The sequence below is a fragment of the Coregonus lavaretus genome (genome assembly GCF_964263955.1).
Source record: "Coregonus lavaretus genome assembly, contig: HAP1_SCAFFOLD_6583, whole genome shotgun sequence".
Lineage (NCBI taxonomy): Eukaryota > Metazoa > Chordata > Actinopteri > Salmoniformes > Salmonidae > Coregonus > Coregonus lavaretus.
The window spans coordinates 1-25345 of NW_028163915.1; the positions used below are offsets into that span (position 1 = coordinate 1).

The 25345-nt window shown below is 45.0% G+C and overlaps 1 protein-coding gene across 1 annotated transcript; it reads left to right on the forward strand.

The window, feature by feature from the left end:
- The first annotated feature begins 7597 nt into the window (after positions 1 to 7597).
- LOC311117667 (receptor tyrosine-protein kinase erbB-4-like) lies at positions 7598 to 24852 on the forward strand. The gene is made up of 9 exons (XM_084192600.1): positions 7598 to 7783; positions 8509 to 8584; positions 8733 to 8879; positions 9744 to 9841; positions 10069 to 10239; positions 18397 to 18643; positions 18819 to 18953; positions 21167 to 21255; positions 21513 to 24852. The coding sequence occupies exons 1-9, from the start codon at positions 7631 to 7633 to the stop codon at positions 22188 to 22190; spliced, it is 1794 nt and encodes a 597-aa protein (XP_084048726.1). The 5' UTR covers positions 7598 to 7630; the 3' UTR covers positions 22191 to 24852.
- Positions 24853 to 25345: the final 493 nt, after the last annotated feature.

Here is a 25345-nt window from a genome sequence, read left to right on the forward strand (position 1 = left end):
ACACTGTGACTAATAGACTTCCAGACAGCAGAACAGGGTGGGGAATTTGACCATGATGCCATGTTTTGTATCTTCCTCGACAAATATTTGATTTATGTATTGTCCTTTTCACAGAAGCCTTGGTACCAAAGCATCAAACAGCAGGTCGAAAGAGAAAGCACAACATCTTTTTTGTAGGGCCAGTTCAAGGGATCTCATGTTTGACTCTGGAGCTCTTATGACTGAACAGATGTAACGGTAACTGTCTAATGGTAGCTTTCCTTTTCAAGTCATGGGCTGGTGCTGAAATAATTATCCTATTAAGTGCAACATTTTTGGCCTGAGTCTGACCAGTCATAGGGCTCTGGTCAAAAGTAGTGTACTTTAAAGTGAATAAGGTGTCAAAGTAGAGAACTACATACAGTTGAAGTTGGAAGTTTACATACACCTTAGCCAAATACATTTAAACTCAGTTTTTCACAATTCCAGACATTTAATCCTAGTAAAAATTAACTGCTATGTCAATTAGGATCACCTCATTATTTTAAGAATGTGAAATGTCAGAATAATAGTAGAGAGAATTATTTATTTCAGCTTTTATTTCTTTCATCACATTCCCAGTGGGTCAGAAGTTTACATACACTCAATTAGTATTTGGTAGCATTGCCTTTAAATTGTTTAACTTTGGTCAAACGTTTCGGGTAGCCTTCCACAAGCTTCCCACAATAAGTTGGGTGAATTTTGGCCCATTCCTCCTGACAGAACTGGTGTAACTGAGTCAGGTTTGTAGGACTCCCTGCTCACACACGCTTTTTCAGTTCTGCCCACAAATGTTCTATAGGGCGGCAGGTAGCTTAATGGTTAAGAGCGTTGTGCCAGTAACCGAAAAGTTGCTGGTTCTAATCCCCGAGCCGACTAGGTGAAAAATATGTCGATGTGCCCTTGAGCAAGGCACTTAACCCTAATTGCTCCTGTAAGTCTCTCTGGATAAGAGCGTCTGCTAAAATGACAAAAAATTATTGAGGTCAGGGCTTTGTGATGGCCACTCCAATACCTTGACTTTGTTGTCCTTAAGCCATTTTGCCATAACTTTGGAAGTATGCTTGGGGTCATTGTCCATTTGCAAGACCAATTTGCGACCAAACTTTAACTTCCTGACTGATGTCTTGAGATGTTGCTTCAATATAGCCACATCATTTTCCTTTCTCATGATGCCATCTATTTTGTGAAGTGTACCAGTCCCTCCTGCAGCAAAGCACCCCCACAGCATGATGCTGCCACCCCCGTGCTTCACGGTTGGGATGGTGTTCTTCAGCTTGCAAGCGTCCCCCTTTTTCCTCCAAACATAACGATGGTCATTATGGCCAAACAGTTCTATTTTTGTTTCATCAGACCATTTACATTTTTAGTCATTTAGCAGATGCTCTTATCCAGAGCAACTTACAGGATCAATTAGGGTTAAGTGCCTTGCTCACGGGCACATCGACAGATTTTTCATCTAGTCAGCTCGGGGATTATAACCAGCGACCTTTCGGTTACTGGCACAACGCTCTTAACCACTAAGCTACCTGCCGCCCAGAGGACATTTCTCCAAAAAGTACAATCTTTGTCCCCAGGTGCAGTTGCAAACCGTAGTCTGGCTTTTTTATGGCGGTTTCGGAGCAGTGGCTTCTTCTTTGCTGAGCGGCCTTTCAGATTATGTCGATATAGGACTCGTTTTACTGTGGGTATAGATACTTTTGTACCTGTTTCCTCCAGCATCTTCACAAGGTCCTTTGCTGTTGTTCTGGGATTGATTTGCACTTTTCGCACCAAAGTACGTTCATCTCTAGGAGACAGAACGCATCTCCTTCCTGAGCGGTATGACTGCTGCGTGGTCCCATGGTGTTTATACTTGCATACTATTGTTTGTACAGATGAACATGGTACCTTCAGGCGTTTGGAAATTGCTACCAAGGATGAACCAGACTTGTGGAGGTCTACAATTGTTTTCTGAGGTCTTGGCTGATTTCCTTTGATTTTCCCATGACATCAAGCAAAGAGGCACTGAGTTTGAAGGTAGGCCTTGAAATACATCCACAGGTACACCTCCAATTGACTAAATTATGTCAATTAGCCTATCAGAAGCTTCTAAAGCCATGACATAATTTTCTGGAATTTTCCAAGCTGTTTAAAGGCACACTCAACTTAGTGTATGTAAACTTCTGACCCACTGGAATTGTGATACAGTGAATTATAAGTGAAATAATCTGTCTGTAAACAATTGTCAATGAAAAATGACTTGTGTCATGCACAAAGTAGATGTCCTAAGCGACTTGCCAAAACTATAGTTTGTTAACAAGACATTTGTGGAGTGGTTGAAAACAAGTTTTAATGACTCCAACCTAAGTGTATGTAAACTTCCGACTTCAACTGTACATAGGTAATAGGGTATCAAAGTAGTGCGCAACATAGGGAATAGGGTGTCATTTCAGCCACAGCCATCAGTCCTATCTGTTTTATTACCGTAGGATCAAGTGTATAAATGGCCATTGTGTGCATTGATTTCTCATCCCTTTGAAGTAGACACAAAGGATAAATATTATGTGGATGAGAAGCATTATCAAGCCTGCTGTAATCAGTGATCATTGATCTCCTGCCTAGCTTCCACAAGTAATCTATTTTAAATACACTCTCAGCTGCCTGCCCCACGCACCGAGCTCTCTGTCCTCTGTCCTCTCCCTTTGAAATGGTATTGGCAGGCCTCCACAGAGAGAGAGAGAGAGCGAGAGAGAGAGAGAGAGGTGGGGGGGGGGAGAGATGGAGAAGAGTGAAAGAGACTTGGAAATATTCTGTTAATCTCAGTGAAGGGGGAGAGAGAGGGGGGGGGGGAGAGGGGGGGAGAGAGGGGGGGGGTGAGAGAGACAGGGGAGAGAGAGAGAGAGAGAGAGCGAGAGAGAGAGAGAGAGAGAGGAGAGAACAAACATAGATTTCAAACCTGTGTATGATGTTGTTAATGGCAGTAGAATTGTAGTCTACAATAATGTTAGCATCGTACAACAAAGAGAGGGAAGAGAGTGATTCACTTTATTATAGATTATTATGTGTTGTGTACAGTGCCTTGCAAAAGTATTCATCCCCTTGGCGTTTTTCCTATTTTGTTGCATTACAACCTGTAATTTAAATTGATTTTTATTTGGATTTCATGTAATGGACATACACAAAATAGTCCAAATTGGTGGTGAAATGAAAAAAAAACTTGTTTAAAAAATTCAAACAAATAAATAACGGAAAAGTGGTGCGTGCATATGTATTCACCCCCTTTGCTATGAAGCCCCTAAAGAAGATCTGGTGCAACCAATTACCTTCAGAAGTCACATAATTAGTTCACTAAAGTCCACCTGTGTGCAATCTAAGTGTCACATGATCTGTCACATGATCTCAGTATATATACACCTGTTCTGAAAGGCCCCAGAGTCTGCAACACAACTAAGCAAGGAGCACCACCAAGCAAGCGGCACCATGAAGACCAAGGAGCTCTCCAAATAGGTCACGAACAAAGTTGTGGAGAAGTACAGATTAGGGTTGGGTTATAAAAAAAATATCCGAAATTTGAACATCCCACGGAACACCATTAAATCCATTATTAAAAAATGCAAAGAATATGGCACCACAACATAGGACCACTTTAATAATATATAATATAATATGCCATTTAGCAGACGCTTTTATCCAAAGCGACTTACAGTCATGCGTGCATACATTTTTGTGTATGGGTGGTCCCGGGGATCGAACCCACTACCTTGGCGTTACAAGCGCCGTGCTCTACCAGCTGAGCTACAGAGCTGGGCTTTACGGAAGAGTGGCCAGAAAAAAGCCATTGCTTAAAGAAAAAAATAAAGCAAACACGTTTGGTGTTTGCCAAAAGCCATATGGGAGACTCCCAAACATATGGAAGAAGGTACTCTTGTGAGATGAGACTAAAATTAAGTTTTTTGGCCCTCAAGGGAAACGCTATGTCTGGCGCAAACCCAACACCTCTCATCACCCCGAGAACACCATCCCCACAGTGAAGCATGGTGGTGGCAGCATCATGTTGTGGGGATGTTTTTCATCGGCAGGGACTGGGGAAACTGGTCAGAATTGAAGGAATGATGGATGGCGCTAAATACAGTGAAATTCTTGAGGGAAACCTGTTTCAGTCTTCCAGAGATTTGAGACTGGGACGGAGGTTCACCTTCCAGCAGGACAATGACCCTAAGCATACTGCTAAAGCAACACTCAAGTGGTTTAAGAGGAAACATTTAAATGTCTTGGAATGGCCTAGTCAAAGCCCAGACCTCAATCCAATTGGGCTTCTCTTCTCTTTTCTTCTCTCCTCTCTCTTCTCTTCTCTTTTCTTCTCACCTCTCCTCTCCTCTCCTCTTCTCTTTTCTTCTCACCTCTCCTCTCCTCTCCTCTCCTCTTCTATTCTCTTTTCTTCTCACCTCTCCTCTTCCTCTCCTCTCCTCTCCTCTCCTCTCCTCTCCTCTCCTCTCCTCTCCTCACCTCCCCTCTCCTCTCCTCTTCTCACCTTTTCTCTTCTCTTCTCTTCTCTTCTCTTCTCTTCTCTTCTCTTCTCTTCTCTTCTCTTCTCTTCCTCTTCCCTCTTCTCTTCTCTTCTCTCCTTTCCTCTCCTCCCCCTCTTCTCTCCCTCTTCTCTCCTCACCTCTACTCTCCTCACCTCTCCTCCCCTAGTATATTGTAGCGACCGCACAGACAGCTGTGTGTTATGTGTTATGCTGTTCGTTGGTTGTGTTGTACTTACCAGTACCCAGTGTTCACGGGGTCCGACATGCCAGTCAACCTGCTATCGGCAGTGGGGTGGAGCATCGCAAGTTTAAGACCATACTTAGCCATTGTTCTCTCTCTCTTATGTCTGGTCTTAACAAGAGATGGTCACGGTTGTTTTATACGGGTATCCTTGATTTATTTGGCGTGGGCTACGGCCAAACAGTTGCCTGTGTTGAGTTTGGTTAAAAAACCGGGACATTTGTTCATTTATGATCTAGCCAGGTCATTACAATATGTATGTGTTAACCACATACCCCCACACACACTGAGAGAGTGATACACACACATACACACAGTCTTGTGTACCGGTTCCTGTTCTTTGTTCCCATCTACCGTGTCCCACATCATTGAGCAGCCAATAAGATAAACCGACCAGGTGGGGGAAAACAAGCGTCTGCACGTCCTCCACCGCTCTGCTCGGTCCCTCACTTCCAATCCTAAACACTTCACTCCCATCTCCATCCCCCCCCCCCCACACACACACACACCCTCTCATTGTACTAGGTAATTAACATTCAAGCGTTGGCAAGCCATCCATTTTCCTTCCACTGCTTAATTGTCTTGAAAATTGAGGAGATTACCGAGAGAGAGAGGGATTTATGTACAAATAAGATTCTGTCAGGACCCATCAGCACGACGCACGCACAATGCACAATGGCTGACTGCCACTGAACACACACACAATCACACACAGTTAGTCGGTGACACACACACACACACACACACACACAAACACTCACAGTTTGTCAGTCACAGCCACACACCTACTCCCCCGCACTTACCACACTTACCTCTTTAACCCATCCTCCCATCCTCTCATCCTCTTCATCCTCCCATCCTCTCTTCCTCCTCCAAAGAACACACAGCGAGCCAAGCAGTGTCCATATTTTGGATGGTTTTCTGTCTGTGTTAGAACAGATCCATTCCCTCTTCTTTCCACCTCTGTGTTTAGCCTTCCAAATCCACAGGTAATTGACTTTTAAATGGACAATTAATGCTGAGCTATTCATCACACTGAAGCCGACCAGTGTTAGAGAGAGAGATCGAGAGAGAGGGGGAGATAGAGGGGGAGAGAGAGAGAGAGAGAGAGAGAGAGAGAGAGAGAGAGAGAGGGAGGGAGGGGGGGGGGGGGGGGAAAGGGAGAGGGTCTGTAGTGGATCGACATCACAGAGGAAACAGAGGAGAACTCCCACTCTGACAGCATGCTTTCCTTTCAGATGGCTGGGATGACTTGGTTCAAAGAAGGTTAGGATTACAGCAGGGATTATTGTGTGTGTAATGCGTGCATACATACTTGCTTGCGTAAGTGCATCTATGCGTGTGTGCATGCGTGTGATCATGCCTGTTTGAACCCGAAACCATTGTATCATAGTAGACACATCCCCCTACATCACTTCATTTCAATTTGGCCTATGTAATGGAGAACATCACACTAGTATTGACCCACTGTCTTTCTTTCCACTGCTCTTCCTTTTCCTCTCTCTCTCTCTCTCCTTCTCTCTCTCTCTCACTCTTTTTTCTTTTCTTTTTTCCCTCTCTCTCTTTCTCTCTATTTTCACACTGCTCTCCTTCCCTTTTTTCTGTTGTGAGAGAAAGTGGCAGTGGGAGAGAGGGAGAAAGAAAGAGAAAGAAAAGTGAAAGAGAGTGGAAAAATAGAGGGTGTGTGGGGGAGATGGGGCAGTTCTGACAGGGTGTGTTTTCTTCTTTCTCCCGAGAGGGCCCAATGAGCCGGTGTGTGATGATAGCCTCCCATTGTAATCTCACTTCTTATACCCACCTATTCCTTCTCCTTCTTCTCCTCCCCCTCCTCCTCAGCCCCCATTCTACCCATTCCAACCTAAATCCAATTTGTTATGGTTTCATATAAGGCCTGTTCTCTGTTCTCTCGCTGCTTGGCCCCAACATGCTTTCTCTTATTCTGAGAACAACTTAAATAGGTGAATTTGCTTTTCTTATTCTTCAGAGGCTGGGGGCAATCTTGTAGCGATATACAATGGGGTCTATAGCTCTATAGCACAGGTGATATTTGTCCAGACACTGCTGTGACTTTGGCATTGAATACCCTTTAATTGATATGCGGGTGCATGGTCTGTGTATTTTGCTCTGCCATCAGATGCAGGACACTCTCACTTTGTGTGGGCTGCTCAAGTTCTTAAGTAGCTTTTTAGTTCTTCTCTACTTTGAACTTCAGTCTACAATACTTTTTTGGTTAACCACTGCAGCTCACATACAGCTTTATTAAAACATTTTGCTTGGTGCAGGGACTCCTGACCTCAAGTTTTGGAAGGAAATCGAAGCGCTATTGTACATCAGTAGCAGTGTTGCCATGTATAGGGTCTCTTCTACACACTCCCTCCATACACACTTTAATCAATTACCTGTATTGTTCGCTCCTCCACAAAATCAATTTTGGGAGTTTATCACACAGATAGATGTTTTATCACCAGGAAACGTTCTCAGGGAAAGAAAGACTCTGTCGGGCATTATCACTGTAAACTATCTATTAATTAAAGTGTGGTGACTCAAGTTGTTCTTTTTTTAACTTTGCCGAGCCCCAATACATTGTTATGAAATGGATTCTCCTTCTGAAGAGTCAAATCAATTATGATAGTTAATTAAAGTGTTGCATAGCTGATGATATTGGTGATATAGTTTTGTGCCCAAAAGATATGTGATGTTGTAGTTCATGATGATGATGATGATTATGATGATGATACCAGCCATTAAGATGATGGTGATAATGATGAAGATGATGATGAGGATGATGATGATGACGACAATGATGACGATGTTTCTTCACTGTTCAGTAACAGTGTTTGTTGGTGTGTTTTTGCAGGGTATGATGTATCTGGAAGAGAGGAGACTGGTGCACAGGGACCTGGCTGCCCGTAACGTGCTGGTCAAGTCCCCCAACCACATCAAGATCACTGACTTTGGTCTCGCTCGGCTGCTGGATGTCAATGAGAAGGAGTACAACGCTGACGGGGGCAAGGTAAACATGGCCGGGAATACTCACCATTACCAATAACTGGGGAGGTTAGCATGTCTGGTTTTCTGGAGGTTAAGCCTAGTTCTGGACTAAAAAGCTATTTCATGGAGACTCTAATGAGCATGGTTTTTAGTGTAGGACTTGCAGGTGTAGGATCTTAATTCGATTGCTGAGAATTTTCCTGCTGTAGCAAACTGGCTCAAATTAAGATCCTACATCTGTAATCGGCCCATGATGTCCAATTCTGACCATACATATTTCTTAATTATGTATTTTTCTCTTGTGACATTTCCAGTTTTTCCAATGCCAACGATCAATTTAGAGGAAGCGCAAACCGTTATACAGCTGTGTTCAGATCGAAATTAGTCTGAAAAGGGACTAAAGAAGCTAAATATTTGTTTACGTAATCCATTTGGCATCAACTTAACCTTCACTAAAACTGTTTGCATGCCATTTGATAATATCCTGTAAATATTATGTCAACAAGGCAGTTATAGTGGATATTTACCGTTCATTTATATTGGGCACAAAATAATCTGAAACACAACCAAAACAAACTGAAAATGCATCCAACAAGTTTGTAGAGTCACAAGTTTGATGTAGTCATTGCGGGCTAGGAATATGCGACCAAATACTGAACTTTTAACTACTTTATATTTTATACAGTAATTATTGCTCAAGGGTGTCAATCATTTCAGACCACACTGTATGTGTCTCCTTATCTAAAGATGCCAATCAAGTGGATGGCCTTGGAGTGTATCCACTACAGGAAGTTTACCCACCAGAGTGACGTCTGGAGCTACGGTAAGACTGGACACTCACATAATTTAATTAATCAATCAAGGTGTTTTAAAGCTGTCTTTTTTATACAGTAATGTGAGAGCTCTGGTGAAATCATAAGATTTTGTATCTATTATATTTGGCAAACCTTTAACTTTACACCTCTTCTCAGGGGTGACAATTTGGGAGTTGATGACGTTCGGGGGGAAGCCCTATGATGGCATCCCGACCCGTGACATCCCAGACCTGCTGGAGAAAGGAGAGCGTCTTCCCCAGCCTCCCATCTGCACCATAGATGTCTACATGGTCATGGTCAAATGTAAGCTACCCTGTATAACTTCTTCTTTCTCTTTCCCTCTCATCTCTCTTTCTCCATCTCTCTCTCTCCATCTCTCTCGCCCTCTCTCTCTCTCTCTCTCTCTCTCTCTCTCTCTCTCTCTCTCTCTCTCTCTCTCTCTCTCTCTCTCTCTCTCTCTCTCTCTCTCTGTCTCACACACACACACACATTCCCACATGACCGCGCTGCTATGACCCCAGCAGTATAGGGTAGGGTCACAGATGGCACGATGCCCCCCTGTCCAGCACCCACCCTGTCCATGCAGACAGCACTACCCTGCTGTTTCCTGGCTGTACTCTGGCCCCTCTCTCACACACTGGGCCCAGGGTGTCACTGACTGACCAACAGCCTCTGTCACCTTCCTCAATGATCCTGTGCCCAATGCCCCTGTTGTACCCCCCCCCCCCCTCATCAAACCAGACTGCCAGGACAGGATTAGGGGAGGTCACCGTGTCTCTCTCTCTCTCTCCCTCTCCTTTACTCTTTCAATCTGGTAGAGTAGCACAGAGCACACACAAGTGAATGCTTTGGTGCGGTATTGGTGGCGTGTCTGTGGAACTTGGCAGACTAACACACTAACATGGCTGCAGGTGATACAACAGTGTGTATTATATGGGACAAATCAAAGTGATGCACTGTCGTGAGAAAAGGACATTTGATAATCAGAAAATTATACTCTGCCTAAGTTTTTTTAAATCAACCATATAATAAAAATCTAAAACAAAAGTATGACAAGGTCTCTAACCCATATTCGTAAGCCCAGCTTAACCAGCACATTTGGACATCCTCCTTCAGTATACCTTATCCATGGCTCTACATCTAAAGCTCTCCATGTGTCTCTTCCAGGTTGGATGATAGATGCAGACAGCAGGCCCAAGTTCAAGGAGCTAGCTGCAGAGTTCTGTAGGATGGCCCGGGACCCCCAGCGTTACCTGGTCATCCAGGTGAGTTACCTTACCTTACCATACCTTACCTTCCCCTCTAACACCCTTCCTGATCCTGGGGAGTAGAGTGAATGACAAAACTCTGATGTGTGGATAGTATGTGTCGTCCTCTGGGATTCAAAGGCACATCTTGTTGATATAGGTTTTATTTGCAATCCAAAATAAATTACATTCTAAGTGTACAAGGAGTAATTGGTCTCTCCCTCTCTCTCTCCCTCCCCCTCCAGGGTGATGACCGTATGAAGCTGCCCAGCCCCAACGACAGTAAGTTCTTCCAGAGCCTGCTGGATGAGGAGGAGCTGGAGGATCTGATGGATGCTGAGGAATACCTGGTTCCTCATGCCTTTAATATCCCACCGCTAGCGTACACACCCAGGACACGTGTTGACTCCAACAGGGTAAGGCTCCACTCTCCTCTCCCCTCTTCTTCTCTCCTCTCCCCTCTTCTCTCTCCTCTCCCCTCTTCTTCTCTTCTGCTCTCCTCTCCTCCTCTTTACTCCTCTCCTTTCTATGCCTCTCCTCTCATCCTTCTCTCTCCTCTCCTCCTCCTCTCTTCTGTTATCTTTGCTGACCTACCCACGCATCAACTCCAACAGGGTGAATCCTTGGATACAGAATGCCCTTCTCAGAGGACATTCTATTCTATTTTATTATATTACATTTTATTATATTCTATCTTATTTTATTGTATTGTATTCCATTCTATCCTATTATTTTCTGTTCTATTCTACTCTATTCAACATGCTAGTATTTTCCCTAACCTCTTCTTTCCCTAGAAGCCTGGCTACAAAGTGTTCTCTGATATTTAAATACCAGTCTTATTCAACCATAGACAAAGGGCACGCTGAGCTACTCAGTTTTAAATTATTTGAACTTTTCACAGAACTCTATCATTTAGCCCGGATCCCCTTCATGATAAACTCCCCTTAAATTATACCTTAAAAGCATTTCTTCTGATTTATGTCTGTTTCAGTACATTTTGTTTGACTGGTTGATTTCCCATGTGGGTTTGACTCATCTGTTGCACTGAAATTCACTTCTCAGGTTGTAACTGCAGTGTAAATTATCACAACATACAGTACATACACAGACAGATATATCCTCTAGGGCTACTTAAAACCAAGAGCTGCAGTATTTAGTGTGTTGATATGGGGGATGAGGACGAAAAGATGAGGAAGGAGGAGGTGATGTGAGGTGTTGTCAGAGGAGGAGTGACAGAGGAGAAGTAGTTATAGGGTGAAGGCTGGAGTATGTTCTCGTGAGAGGAGGAAGAAGGGAAGATTAGAGGAGGTGATGGGAGAAGGAAGAGAGGAGGAAGAGAGGAAGATTAGAGGAGGTGATGGGAGAAGGAAGAGAGGAGGAAGAGCCATACGGACAAATAATATGTACATGTATTTACTTATATGTAAATTACAGATATCTATATACAATGCATTCGTAAAGTATTCAGACCCCTTCCCTTTTCCCACATTTTGTTATGTTACAACCTTATTCTAAAATGGATTAAATAAAAAACTCCTCATCAATCTACACACAATACCCCATAATGAAGAAGCGAAAACAGGTTTCTAGCATTTTTCTTTACAAATGTATTAAAAATTAAAAACTGAAATACCTTATTTAAATAAGTATTCAGACCCTTTGCTATGAGACTCGCAAATTGAGCTCAGGTGCATCCTGTTTTCATTGATCATCCTTGAGATGTTTCTACAACTTGATTGGAGTCCACCTGTGGTAATTTCAATTGATTGGACATGATTTGGAAAGGCACACACCTGTCTATATAAGGTCCCACAGTTGACAGTGCATGTCAGAGAAAAACCAAGCCATGAGGTCGAAGCAATTCTCCGTAGCGCTCCGAGACATGATTGTGTCGAGGCAAAGATCTGGGGAAGGGTACCCAAACATTTATGCAGCATTGAAGGTCCCCAAGAACACAGTGGCCTCCATCATTCTTAAATGGAAGAAGTTTGGAACCACCAAGACTCGTCCTAGAGCTGAGCAAACTGAGCAATCAAGGGAGAAGGGCCTTGGTCAGGGAGGTGACCAAGAACCTGATGGCCACTCTGACAGAGCTCCAGAGTTCCTCTGTGGAGATGGGAGAACCTTCCAGAAGGACAACCATCTCTGCAGCACTCCACCAATCAGGCCTTTACGGTAGAGTGGCCAGACGGAAGCCACTCCTCAGTAAAAGGCACATGACAGCCCGCTTGGAGTTTGCCAAAAGGCACCTTAAATGACACTCAGACCATGAGAAACAAGATTATCTGGTCTGATGAAACGAAGATTGAACTCTTTGGCCTGAATGCCAAGCGTCACATTTGGAGGAAACCAGGCACCATCCCTACGGTGAAACATGGTGGTGGCAGCATCATGCTGTGGGGATGTTTTTCATCGGCAGGGACTGGGAGACTAGTCAGGATCGAGGGAAAGGTGAACGGACCAAAGTACAGAGAGATCCTTGATGAAAACATGCTCCAGAGTGCTCAGGACCTCAGACAGGACAACGACCCTAAGCACACAGCCAAGACAATGCAGGAGTTGCTTCGGCACAAGTCTTCCAGACGAGCTAAACCACTTCTATGCTCACTTCGAGGCAAGCAACACTGAAGCATGCATGAGATCACCAGCTGTTCCGGATGACTATGTGATCACGCTCTCCATAGCCGATGTGAGTAAGACTTTTAAGCAGGTCAACATTCACAAGGCCGCAGGGCCAGACGGTTTACCAGGACGTGTACTCCGAGCATGTGCTGACCAACTGGCAAGTGTCTTCACTGACATTTTCAACATGTCCCTGACTGAGTCTGTAATACCAACATGTTTCAAGCAGACCACCATAGTCCCTGTGCCCAAGGACACTTAGATAGCCTACCTAAATGACTACTGACCCGTAGCACTGACTTCTGTAGCCATGAAGTGCTTTGAAATGCTGGTCATGGCTCACATCAACACCATTATCCCAGAAACCCCAGACCCACTCCAATTTGCACACCGCCCCAACAGATCCACAGATGATGCAATCTCTATTGCACTCCACACTGCCCTTTCCCACCTGGACAAGAGGAACACCTACGTGAGAATGCTATTAATTGACTACAGCTCAGAATTCAACACCATAGTGCCCTCAAAGCTCATCACTAAGCTAAGGATCCTGGGACTAAACACCTCCCTCTGCAACTGGATCCTGGACTTCCTGACGGGCCGCCCCCCAGGTGGTAAGGGTAGGTAACAACACATCTGCCACACTGATCCTCAACACGGGGGCCCCTCAGGGGTGCGTGCTCAGTCCCCTCCTGTACTCCCTGTTCACCCATGACTGCATGGCCAGGCACAACTCCAACACCATCATTAAGTTTGCCAACGACACAACAGTGGTAGGCCTGATCACCGACAACGATGAGACAGCCTATAGGGAGGAGGTCAGAGACCTGGCAGTGTGGTGCCAGGATAACAACCTCTTCCTCAACGTGACCAAGACAAAGGAGATGATTGTGGACTACAGGGGAAAAAAAGAGGACTGAGCACGCCCCCATTCTCATTGAAGGGGCTGTAGTGGAACAGGTTGAGAGCTTCAAGTTCCTTGGTGTCCACATCACCAACGAACTATCATGGTCCAAACACACCAAGACAGTTGTGAAGAGGGCACGACAAAGCCTATTCCCCCTCAGGAGACTGAAAAGATTTGGCATGGGTCGTCAGATCCTCAAAAAATTCTACAGCTGCACCATCGAGAGCATCCTGACTGGTTGCATCACCGCCTGGTATGGCAACTGCTTGGCCTCCGACCGCAAGGCACTACAGAGGGTAGTGCGTACGGCCCAGTACATCACTGGGGCCAAGCTTCCTGCCATCCAGGACCTCTATACCAGGTGGTGTCAGAGGAAGGCCCTCAAAATTGTCAAAGACTCCAGCCACCCTAGTCATAGACTGTTCTCTCTGCTACTGCACGGCAAGCGGTACCGGAGTGCCAAGTCTAGGTCCAAAAGACTTCTCAACAGCTTCTACCCCCAAGCCATAAGACTCCTGAACAGCTAATCATGGCTACCCAGACTATTTGCACTGCCCCCCCACCCCCACCCCCCACCCCCACCCCATCTTTTTACGCTGCTGCTACTCTGTTAATTATTTATGCATAGTCACTTTAACTCTACCCACATGTACATATTACTTGAACTACCTCAACTAGCCGGTGCCCCTGCACATTGACTCTGCACCGGTACCCCCCTGTATATATAGCCTCCCTACTGTTATTTTATTTTACTTCTGCTCTTTTTTTCTCAACACTTTTTTGTTGTTGTTTTATTTTACTTTTTTTATTAAAAATAAATGCACTGTTGGTTAAGGACTGTAAGTAAGCATTTCACTGTAATGTCTGCACCTGTTGTATTCGGCGCATGTGGCCAATAAAATTTGATTTGATTTATTTGATTTGAAGTCTCTGAATGTCCTTGAGTGGCCCAGCCAGAGCCCGGACTTCAACCCGATCGAACGTCTCTGGAGAGACCTGAAAATAGCTGTGCAGCGACGCTCCACATCCAACCTGACAGAGCTTGAGAGGATCTGCAGAGAAGAATGGGAGAAACTCCCCAAATACAGTAACATTTTAGTCATTTAGCAGACGCTCTTATCCAGAGCGACTTACAGTTATTGAGTGCATACATTTTTTTTTTTCATACTGGCCCCCCGTGGGAATCGAACCCTCAACCCTGGCGTTGCAACCACCATTATCTACCAACTGAGCTACATCCCTGCCGGCCATTCCCTCCCCTACCCTGGACGACTCTGGGCCAATTGTGCGCCGCCCCATGGGTGTGCCAAGCTTGTAACGACATACCTAAGAAGACTCGAGGCTGTAATCGCTGCCAAAGGTGCTTCAACAAGGTACTGAGTAAAGGGTCTGAATACTTATGTAAATGTCATATTTCAGTTTTCTATTTTTAATAAATTTGCTAAAATTTCAAAAAAACTGTTTTTGCTTTGTATATATGTGGTATTGTGTGTACATTGATGAGGGGGAAAAAAACAATTGAATCAATTTTAGAATAAGGCTGTAACGTAACAAAATGTGGAAAAGTCAAGGGGTCTGAATACTTTCCGAATGCACTGTATATATATTTTTAGGCTTATATGTACATATACAGTGGGGAGAACAAGTATTTGATACACTGCCGATTTTGCAGGTTTTCCTACTTACAAAGCATGTAGAGGTCTGTAATTTTTTTCATAGGTACACTTCAACTGTAAGAGACGAAATTTAAAACAAAAATCCAGAAAATCACATTGTATGATTTTTAAGTAATTAATTTGCATTTTATTGCATGACATAAGTATTTGATACATCAGAAAAGCAGAACTTAATATTTGGTACAGAAACATTTGTTTGCAATTACAGAGATCATACATTTCCTGTAGGTCTTGACCAGGTTTGCACACACTGCAGCAGGGATTTTGGCCCACTCCTCCATACAGACCTTCTCCAGATCCTTCAGGTTTCGGGGCTGTCGCTGGTCAATACGGACTTTCAGCTCCCTCCAAAGATTTTCTATTGGGTTCAGGTCTGGAGACTGGCTAGGCCACTCCAGGACCTTCTTACGGTGCCACTCCTTAGTTGCCCTGGCCGTGTGTTTTGGGTCATTGTCATGCTGGAATACCCATCCACGACCCATTTTCAATGCCCTGGCTGAGGGAAGGAGGTTCTCACCCAAGATTTGACGGTACATGGCCCCGTCCATCGTCCCTTTGATGCGGTGAAGTTGTCCTGTCCCCTTAGCAGAAAAACACCCCCAAAGCATAATGTTATTATTTCCACCTCCATGTTTGACGGTGGGGATGGTGTTCTTGGGGTCATAGGCAGCATTCCTCCTCCTCCAAACACGGCGAGTTGAGTTGATGCCAAAGAGCTCGATTTTGGTCTCATCTGACCACAACACTTTCACCCAGTTCTCCTCTGAATCATTCAGATGTTCATTGGCAAACTTCAGACGGGCATGTATATGTGCTTTCTTGAGCAGGGGGACCTTGCGGGCGCTGCAGGATTTCAGTCCTTCACGGCGTAGTGTTTTACCAATTGTTTTCTTGGTGACTATGGTCCCAGCTGCCTTGAGATCATTGACAAGATTCTCCCGCGTAGTTCTGGGCTGATTCCTCACCATTCTCATGATCATTGCAACTCCACGAGGTGAGATCTTGCATGGAGCCCCAGGCCGAGGGAGATTGACAGTTCTTTTGTGTTTCTTCCATTTGCGAATAATCGCACCAACTGTTGTCACCTTCTCACCAAGCTGCTTGGCGATGGTCTTGTAGCCCATTCCAGCCTTGTGTAGGTCTACAATCTTGTCCCTGACATCCTTGGAGAGCTCTTTGGTATTGGCCATGGTGGAGAGTTTGGAATCTGATTGATTGATTGCTTCTGTGGACAGGTGTCTTTTATACAGGTAACAAACTGAGATTAGGAGCACTCCCTTTAAGAGTGTGCTCCTAATCTCAGCTCGTTACCTGTATGAAAGACACCTGGGAGCCAGAAATCTTTCTGATTGAGAGGGAGTCAAATACTTATTTCACTCATTAAAATGCAAATCAATTCATAACATTTTTGACATGCGTTTTTCTGGATTATTTTGTTGTTATTCTGTCTCTCATTGTTCAAATAAACCTACCATTAAAATTATAGACTGATCATTTCTTTGTCAGTGGGCAAACGTACAAAATCAGCAGGGGATCAAATACTTTTTTCCTTCACTGTATATGTTTATATTTAAATATATGGTGTGGAAATACATTTTGACAGCATGCTGTGGTAGCTAGTAAAATATATTCCAAAATATATTTCATAAAATGTTGATATATGTAGACATGTATTTTAATGAATTGAAAATGTCGCTTTTGACCTTACAAAAATTTGATGCATAAAACGACAAAGTTCAGCACTAAATCATAATAGCATGCTGTGGTATACTTTGAAAAGTTTGAATGAAAGACTCATGAGTGCTTTCAATAATCTACATTTTTTGCTCAAAAAACTTGGTCCATTTGTCACGACATCCGCTGAAGTTGGTGCCTCTCCTTGTGCAGGCGGCTATCGGTGGTCGTCGTCACCGGCTTTCTAGCTGCCACCGATCTACGTTACTGTTGTCCACTTTAATTTTCAAAACAATTCTTACCTTGGTCAGTCACACTGCACATTGGTGGCAAGCTAAAGAAGGAGCTAGCTAGCTAGGTAGCTAGCTAGCTATGTTAACAATCTTGATTAAATCTCTTGCTTGCAGCTGAATAAATTATCTTACTCTGTCACCCACCAGGTTAAAAACATATTTTAAATCAATGTTACAAATGTATAATCAAAGAAAATGCCATTATCCACGAGAAAGCTTTTTGGTGGTGACAGCTGCTCTTTTCTTTCTTCTGAAGAAAACTCAAAATTGTAAGGGCTGCTCTGTCAGTTGGAGGCCTGGCTGGGGCTGGGGCTGGGGCTCGGGAACATTTCAAATTAATAATAATAATATGCCATTTAGCAGACGCTTTTATCCAAAGCGACTTACAGTCATGCGTGCATACATTTTTTTTTGTGTATGTGTGGTTCCGGGGATCGAACCCACTACCTTGGCGTTACAAGCGCCGTGCTCAACCAGCTGAGCTACAAATTGTGATTGATAGCTCGGTAAAATATATTTTAAAATATATTTACATACAGTATATGTTCTATGTTGAAGTGTCTTTTCGAAATAATCACCTCATTTATTTTTACTATGCTTCATAAGTGGCAGGTAGGCTATACCTCAGTAGCAGCAGAATGTATTTTCAACTACAACTCAAATATGATCCAACTTTTCCATGCAAAACACCACTTTGGGAACCTAATGCTAAGGTACAGAGGTCAATAGAGATTCAACATTATCTTTGGGGTAGAGAAAGTTGTGACTTGCGAGGTGTGGGTATGTATTTTACACATATATTTTACAAATATATCTACATATATTTTATTTATTTAGATATTTGATAAATACATTTTCCCAATATATTTAAATATATTTCTATTTTATTGAAATATATTCCAATAAATGATTTTTCTGTATGGGGGAAGAGAGTTCAGAGAGGAGAAGTGATTGTGATAAAGTAGCTATAAGGTGGAGGGTACACAGCGTGAGAGAGAGTCTGCCCTCCTCAGTGAGTGCTGACTGCACACCTGCAGACCACCGCTGAGACTGAGAGATCAGGAGGGGAAGGAGGGTGATGAAGGAGGGTAGAGACCACTCACCCACAGGAGGGGAGAGGATGTGGGGAGATTGGAGGAAGATGGGGGAGGAGAGAGGGACGAGAAAGTTCACGGAGGGGACTCTCTTCTCCCTTGAACCAAAACTCTTGAACACTCCCTTGAACCAAGCACCAGCACACAGGAGTATGTATTAAACCTATTTGTCCCCATGTGTCTCTCTCTACAGAACCAGTTTGTGTACCAGGACCCTGGCATTACCTATACCACAGCACTATATACTGTATATTAAAACCTATCTCTTCTGTCTCCTCTCTCACTCTCCTTGTGTCTCTCTCTACAGAACCAGTTTTTTTACCAAGACCCAAGTTTCGGCATGGAGGACATGTTGGGTACCATGGGGACCATCCCACGGGTGCTGTCCCTGTCTGTAGTCCCAGGGTGCAGGCCCCCAGGGGACCAGTCTGCAGGGGGGCAGGGCGGCAGCGGCCAGGAGGACCAACGCTTCGAGGACCAGCGCTGTAACGGCACCCTGAGGAAGCAGGCCTCACCCCGGCCCGCAGGACCTCCAGGACAAGGCGGAGCCCCAGGTGATGCCTCTTTTAGCAGTTATTTTAACTTCCTTGATTCTTCATATATTTTGTCTATATTTTGTCTTGTTTGTTTGTTTGTTTGTTTGTGTTATTTTGCCTACGCAGATCGTTGCGTTGTGATTCCTCTGTAATGAAAAGCACTATAGAAATTAATTGTATTATTATTATTTAGCCTCAGGTCCAGGGGAGGACAGCAGTGGACAGCGCTACAGTGCAGACCCAACCATCATGCTGGGGGAGAGAGGAGCTAGAGGAGACACAGACCAGGATGGATACATGACCGCCATGAGGGAGAAGGCCTCCTCAGGTACAACATGTCTTCACTATTCAGTGTTTTCCTCAGGTAATGTCATGTACAACAGGAAGCACTTCTTAACTGTTTATGATGTCTTGTCTGCTTTGAAAAAGCTTTTATCCATAGCAACACACTTTGGTTTTTGTTGGATTTTAAAAAATGTTTTGCTTCTTGTTCGGGAACTTGCATTAACTGTTCCTGTTAGACAGAAGATAAAAAGTTCAGAAATTCAAACCCCTCTTCTGATCCTTTCAAATGAGCCTTATCTGTTACCAGAGGTAAGATGGCGCGACGGAAATTGCGGCCTCGCGACTATCTCGGTATTTTTTTTTTTTTATGTATTTTTTAAAACATTATTAGCCCAGGAAATGTTTTGTTTCATTACATACAGCCGGGAAGAACTATTGGATATCAGAGTGGCAGTAACTCACCAGAACTACCAGCATTACGACCAGGAATACGACTTCCCCGAAGCAGATCCTTTGTTTGCGCTCCCCAGGGCAATTAAACTGATTCAAGAGGCCGACCCAAAACATCGCTGGCAGAGGAGTCTTTGGATAACAAAGATGACGAGCTCAGGGCAAGAGTTTCTTTCCAGAGAGACATCAGGGCCTGTAACATACTTTGTTTCACGGAAACACGGCTCTCTCTGGATATTCTGTCGAAATCGGTCCAGCTGGGTTCTCAGTTCATCGCGCAGACAGGAATAAATATCTCTCCGGAAGCAGAAGGGCGGAGGTGTGTGTTTCATGATTAACGACTCATGGTGTAATTGTAGTAACATACAGGAACTCAAGTCCTTTTGTTCACCCGACCTAGAATAACTCACAATCAAATGCCGACCGTATTATCTCCAAAGATAATTTTCCTCGGTTATAGCCACGGCCGTTTATATCCCCCCTCAAGCCGATACCACGACGGCCCTCAAAGAACTTCACTGGACTTTATGCAGACTGGAAACCACATATCCTGAGGCTGCATTTATTGTAGCTGGGGTTTTTTAACAAAGCAAATTTGAGGACTAGGCTGCCGAAGTTCTACCAACATGTCGACTGTTGTACTCACGCTGCTAAAACACTCGACCACTGCTATTCAAACTTCCGGGATGCTTACAGGGCCCTCCCCCGCCCTCCTTTCGGCAAATCTGACCACGACTCCATTTTGCTCCTCCCTTCCTATAGGCAGAAACTCAAACAGGAAGTACCCATGCTAAGGAATATTCAACGCTGGTCTGACCAATCGGAATCCACACTTCAGGATTGTTTTGATCACGCGGACTGGGATATGTTCCGGGTCGCTTGCGAAAATAATTTAGACGAATACACTGATACAGTGATTGAGTTTATCAGGAAGTGTATAGGAGATGTCGTACCCTCTGTGACTATTAAAACCTACCCTGACCAGAAACCATGGATAGATGGCAGCATTCGCGCGAAACTGAAAGCGCGAAGTACCGAACTTAACCATGGCAAGGTGACTGGGAATATGGCAGAATACAAACTGTGTAGTTATTCACTCCGCAAGGCAATCAAACAGGCAAAACGTCAGTATAGAGATGAAGTGGAGTCGCAATTAAACGGCTCAGACATGAGATGTATGTGGCAGGGTCTACAGACAATCACGGACTATACAGGGAAAACCAGCCACGTCGCCGACACCGACGTCTTGCTTCCGGACAAGCTAAACACCTTCTTCGCCCGCTTTGAGGATAACACAGTGCCAAAACTTCAATTTGCTTACCGGCCCAATAGATCCACAGACGATGCAATCGCCATCACTCTGCACACTGCCCTATCCCATCTGGACAAGAGGAATACCTATGTAAGAATGCTGTTCATTAACTATAGCTCAGCATTCAACACCATAGTACCCTCTGATGTTGGAACCCAGGTTTCATCATCTCCTCCTCTTCCAGACCCTTTGATCCAGAGAGCTGTAAAGACGAAGGCCTAGAGCACAACCCATCACACACACGTGCACACGTGCACACTCACACATGCACACATGTAAATGCACACACACACACACACGTAAATACACACACACAATATCGTACACACACACATTCACACTCATAGAGGCATGTCAGAGGCTAAGGGGCAGACTAGTGATCAGTAAGATCAAAATATACCAAACCTTCTGTTCATCCTGTGAAAGCCTCTAACCTCTCTCTCTCTTCCTTCCTTCCTCTCTCTCTCTCCCCTGTCTCTCCCCCTCTATAACAGACTATCTCAACCCAGTGGAGGAGAACCCGTTCGTGACGCGCCGGAGGAATGGAGACACCCTGACCCTGGACAGCTGTAACCCCTACCAGGTGGACTTTTTTATGACTATTTGGACTATTATTTATTGACTATTTGCTCCTAAATTTGTATACAGTTTTTTTTACTGTTGTTGACATTGCCCCCTTTTTCCTACTTTGATGTGTTGAGTGTAGTGACCTCATGTTATTCCTTAGGAGCCGTTGTCTTATGATATCTACTACCCAAACACATGGAATTGTTTTAAGATAGTAATAACATGGACTATCTAGCTATTTGAATGCACTTTAACTAAACTTTGACTTGTCAGGTGGCCCCCATAGGCCCCCAGCTGGCCGGCTCCGGCCCCAGAGAGGATGACGAATACGTCAACGAGCCCCTCTACCTCAACACCTTCCACAACCCCGGAGGACCAGGGCCAGGAGAGGGAGACTACACCGACTACACCCTGAAAAATAACGGAGTCCCTGGGGGACACAACCCTACCCTCGCCACTCTTGCCAGCCAACCAGGCGCCACTGGCCTCACTGCTGGCCAATCAGGCACCACCCAGGCAGGGAACCCCGCACACAGCGTCCAGGCAGCCAACGCCCACACTGTCTCCGCACAACCGGGATACGCTGTACCTCCGGGGCTCGGCGCAGCCGGCCCTCACCCAGGGCACATCCTGCACCCAGGTCACCCCTCCCACCCCGGGTACACCCTCCACCCTGGTCTCACAGGCACCATCATGGTGGACAAGAAGACCAGACAAGACAAGAACAAGACATTTGACAATCAAGAGTACTGGCAGCATAGCCTCCCTCCCAAGGCCACCCTCCACAACCCCGAGTACCTGCAGGACTGCAGCACACGCTTCTTCTACCGGCAGAACGGACGTATCCGGCCTGCCGTGGCTGAGAACCAGGAGTATTTGACAGAGTTTGCCCTGAAACCCGGGACTGTGCTACCGCCCCCGCCCTATAGACAGAGGAACACTGTAGTGTAACGTGGAGTAGTGAAGAGGAGGAGAGGAGGACTGGGTGAGAAGAGGAGGAAGACAAGGGGAGGAGAAGGAGCGAGGGGGATGGAAGGAGGAAGAAGGGCAGGATGGGGGAGGATTGGAGGAGGAGAGAGGAGTGAGGATGGGAAGGAAAAGGAGTAGACAGTCCCTCTCTCACTCAGTCACGCAGTATTTACATATCAACGTATCAACCTTGGTTCCCTTCACCAGCACTGGACTGACACATCTCTGTCTGTCTGATTACAGTAACATTACACAGAAATATCACAGTAATATTATTGTAATATTCATACTGCTGAGAGCCTCCTACCACCCATGAACCCAGGACTGATGTGCACCTCTCTGTCTGTATCTATCTCCTTTACACTGAATTACAGTAACATAACAGTAATATTACAGTAATATACATACTGCTGAACCCAAGACTAGTGTGCACATTGCCAGCCTCCCCATCCACTCAGCCCCTCTTAGCCAACCTTAACTCCTCCTCTATCACACCCACTACTCTCCCTCAGCCCCACCCCTTCAGTGTTGATCACACAAACAGGCACCACCCACTCCTGGGAAACAGTGGACCTCTCTCTCATGTGACTTTGTCCTCTTCCTGACTTTATACTCCTTTAGACTCCAACAGCTTCACCAACAACATCAACAACAACTATAACAACAACAACAAAAACAACAACAACAACAACAACAACAGCAGAACGCTAAAGGAACAGTGACATGTAATGACTACTGACAGACAATAACACCCTCCCCCCAGAAAAATGCTCTACGAGACTCTATTGTAGCCAAGAACAAGTAACTCGAAGCACTTACAGTATATTGTTTGCTCATTATCTTACCTCTACTCTTTTATTAATAAGAAACATACAGTAATTCACAGTCGATACACAACACTACACTTGGAGCAACACATTTTCCAACTGGGGTAATTTGTAGCAATCTACCAACCACACATACAATAATATCATGAGCGCCGTTGGTGTGCAGTATATCAGGTTCATATAAGAGAACACGCATACATCTGTGTTTACACTGCTGTTCCGTGACTGTCTGCCAAGCCCCAGCCATGCCATACATCTGTCACATAATGTGTAGGATGAATTAATGTCAGCTGACTGGCTGACTGACTGGCTGACTGGCTGGATGACTGGACTGACTGGCTGACTGGCTGACTGGCTGGATGACTGGCTGACTGGCTGGATGACTGGACTGACTGGCTGACTGACTGACTGGCTGGGTGACTGGCTGACTGGCTGGATGACTGGACTGACTGGCTGGATGACTGGACTGACTGGCTGGATGACTGGCTGACTGACTGGCTGGATGACTGACTGGCTGGCTGGATGACTGGCTGACTGGCTGGATGACTGGACTGTCTGACTGGCTGACTGGCTGACTGGCTGGATGACTGGACTGACTGACTGGCTGACTGGCTGGAAGACTGGACTGACTGGTTGGATGACTGGACTGACTGACTGGCTGACTGGCTGGATGACTGGACTGACTGACTGGCTGACTGGCTGGATGACTGGACTGACTGGCTGGTTTACATGGTTTAAACCCCTCTGAATATGTAATGCGATTCATACATGTATTATACAGCACAGCTCATATCCACTATAACAAGTTCATTTGTATCTCGCAAAGAAGGAAGATGTGCTCCCAACCTTGACACATCAATAACCCTGTTCTAATTCAATATATGTACATGCGCGATATAGTCACAAACGCAAACACACACACACACACACACATACACACACGCACAAACACATACACACACAGAGATAATGTTAGCGTCGTGTGCATTACGTTTTGGACCAGGAGCTCCATTGACCTTGGGTTTCTTAGCAGTGGAGATAACACCAGCCAAGGCAGTGGAGATAACACCAGCCAAGGCAGTGCAGCGGGATGAAAAGACAATGTCACAGCGTTATACTGTATGCATGTAAAGCTGGAACGGCCTACGTTGAACACAGTGAAATACATCAGGCAGAAAGTGCCACAGCCCAGGATTTAAGAGGGAATAGGCTTATCTGTAAGGAGAGGATCTCAACCACCCAGCCATGGTGTTATAACTTCTAACCCACATGACTTCTGAGGCAGACAAATCCGGATCTGGATCGATGCTGTCATAGAATATAGATCGGAAACTGCTGTATGTTGCAATATATTTTAACTGACAAACCCTGGCAGAGTCTGTCTGTTTGTTCCCCTATCAGAGCTGGTTACAAAGACCTCAGGAGACAGGACTGATGAGGGGATGGGGACTGATTTCTGAACTGAACTGGATAGATAGACAGACAGTTGGAGGAGAAAGAGAAATAGATGGCAGGGTCATGTTCATTTGACACCAAATGGAAGACAACGGACTGAAACAGGGAGGGACTACCTGGACATTGCAAAACGTTTTGTTATGGTGTGAACACGACCACGTGTGTGGAGGACTGGAGAATTGTGGGGCCTGGATAGGTGGCAGGCGGCAGACACCAGTCTGTCTGGGATAGGAGAGGCCTGAAACTTGGTCTGGTCTTGGGTCTGGTCCTGGGCATTAAGGGGGATAACTAAGCCCCGAAGTGGTGGACACAGCCATGGAGGAGAGTCATTGTGAGTGCTGGTCAAACAGGAGAGGAGAAGCCTGAGAACCTGATCGGGTCTTGGGTCAGCCATGGCCAGTGAAGATTGAACAAGGCATGGAAATACACAGGAAATAAACATATTACACGTCAAGCAGACTGTCATCATTGGTGGATATGTTCTGTGGAATAATATATTCATTTTGGGGGGAAATTGTGGATGGATGGCATCAGATTTGGACAGTTGAAATACTATAATTATATTATGTCATGCCATGAAGAATAGTATTACAACTAAAATAAGACTGTCTGAACATCAAACTGGCCCCTAAAACCAAGACTTTTGCTCCACCCCCAAATTTATATCTCTCCTTCGACGTACAGTACAGGGGCATCCCTCTCCAACAATTTGCACTCAAGATGGAAAATGAAACTGTGCCAAAACATTTGGAGAGATTTCCTTCGTCCACAATGACATTTTCATTAAGAAAACGCAGGAGCTACAGCGATCGAGGACATTGAACACTTTTCTATTCATGTTTGACCATAATGTTG

Excerpts from the sequence above, each read along its gene's own strand:
- LOC311117667 (XM_084192600.1), top strand. The coding sequence starts at position 7,631 with ATGATGTATCTGGAAGAGAGGAGACTGGTGCACAGGGACCTGGCTGCC. Across the intron at positions 7,784-8,508 it reads ACAACGCTGACGGGGGCAAG|ATGCCAATCAAGTGGATGGC; the intron begins GTAAACATGGCC and ends CCTTATCTAAAG. Across the intron at positions 8,585-8,732 it reads GAGTGACGTCTGGAGCTACG|GGGTGACAATTTGGGAGTTG; the intron begins GTAAGACTGGAC and ends ACCTCTTCTCAG.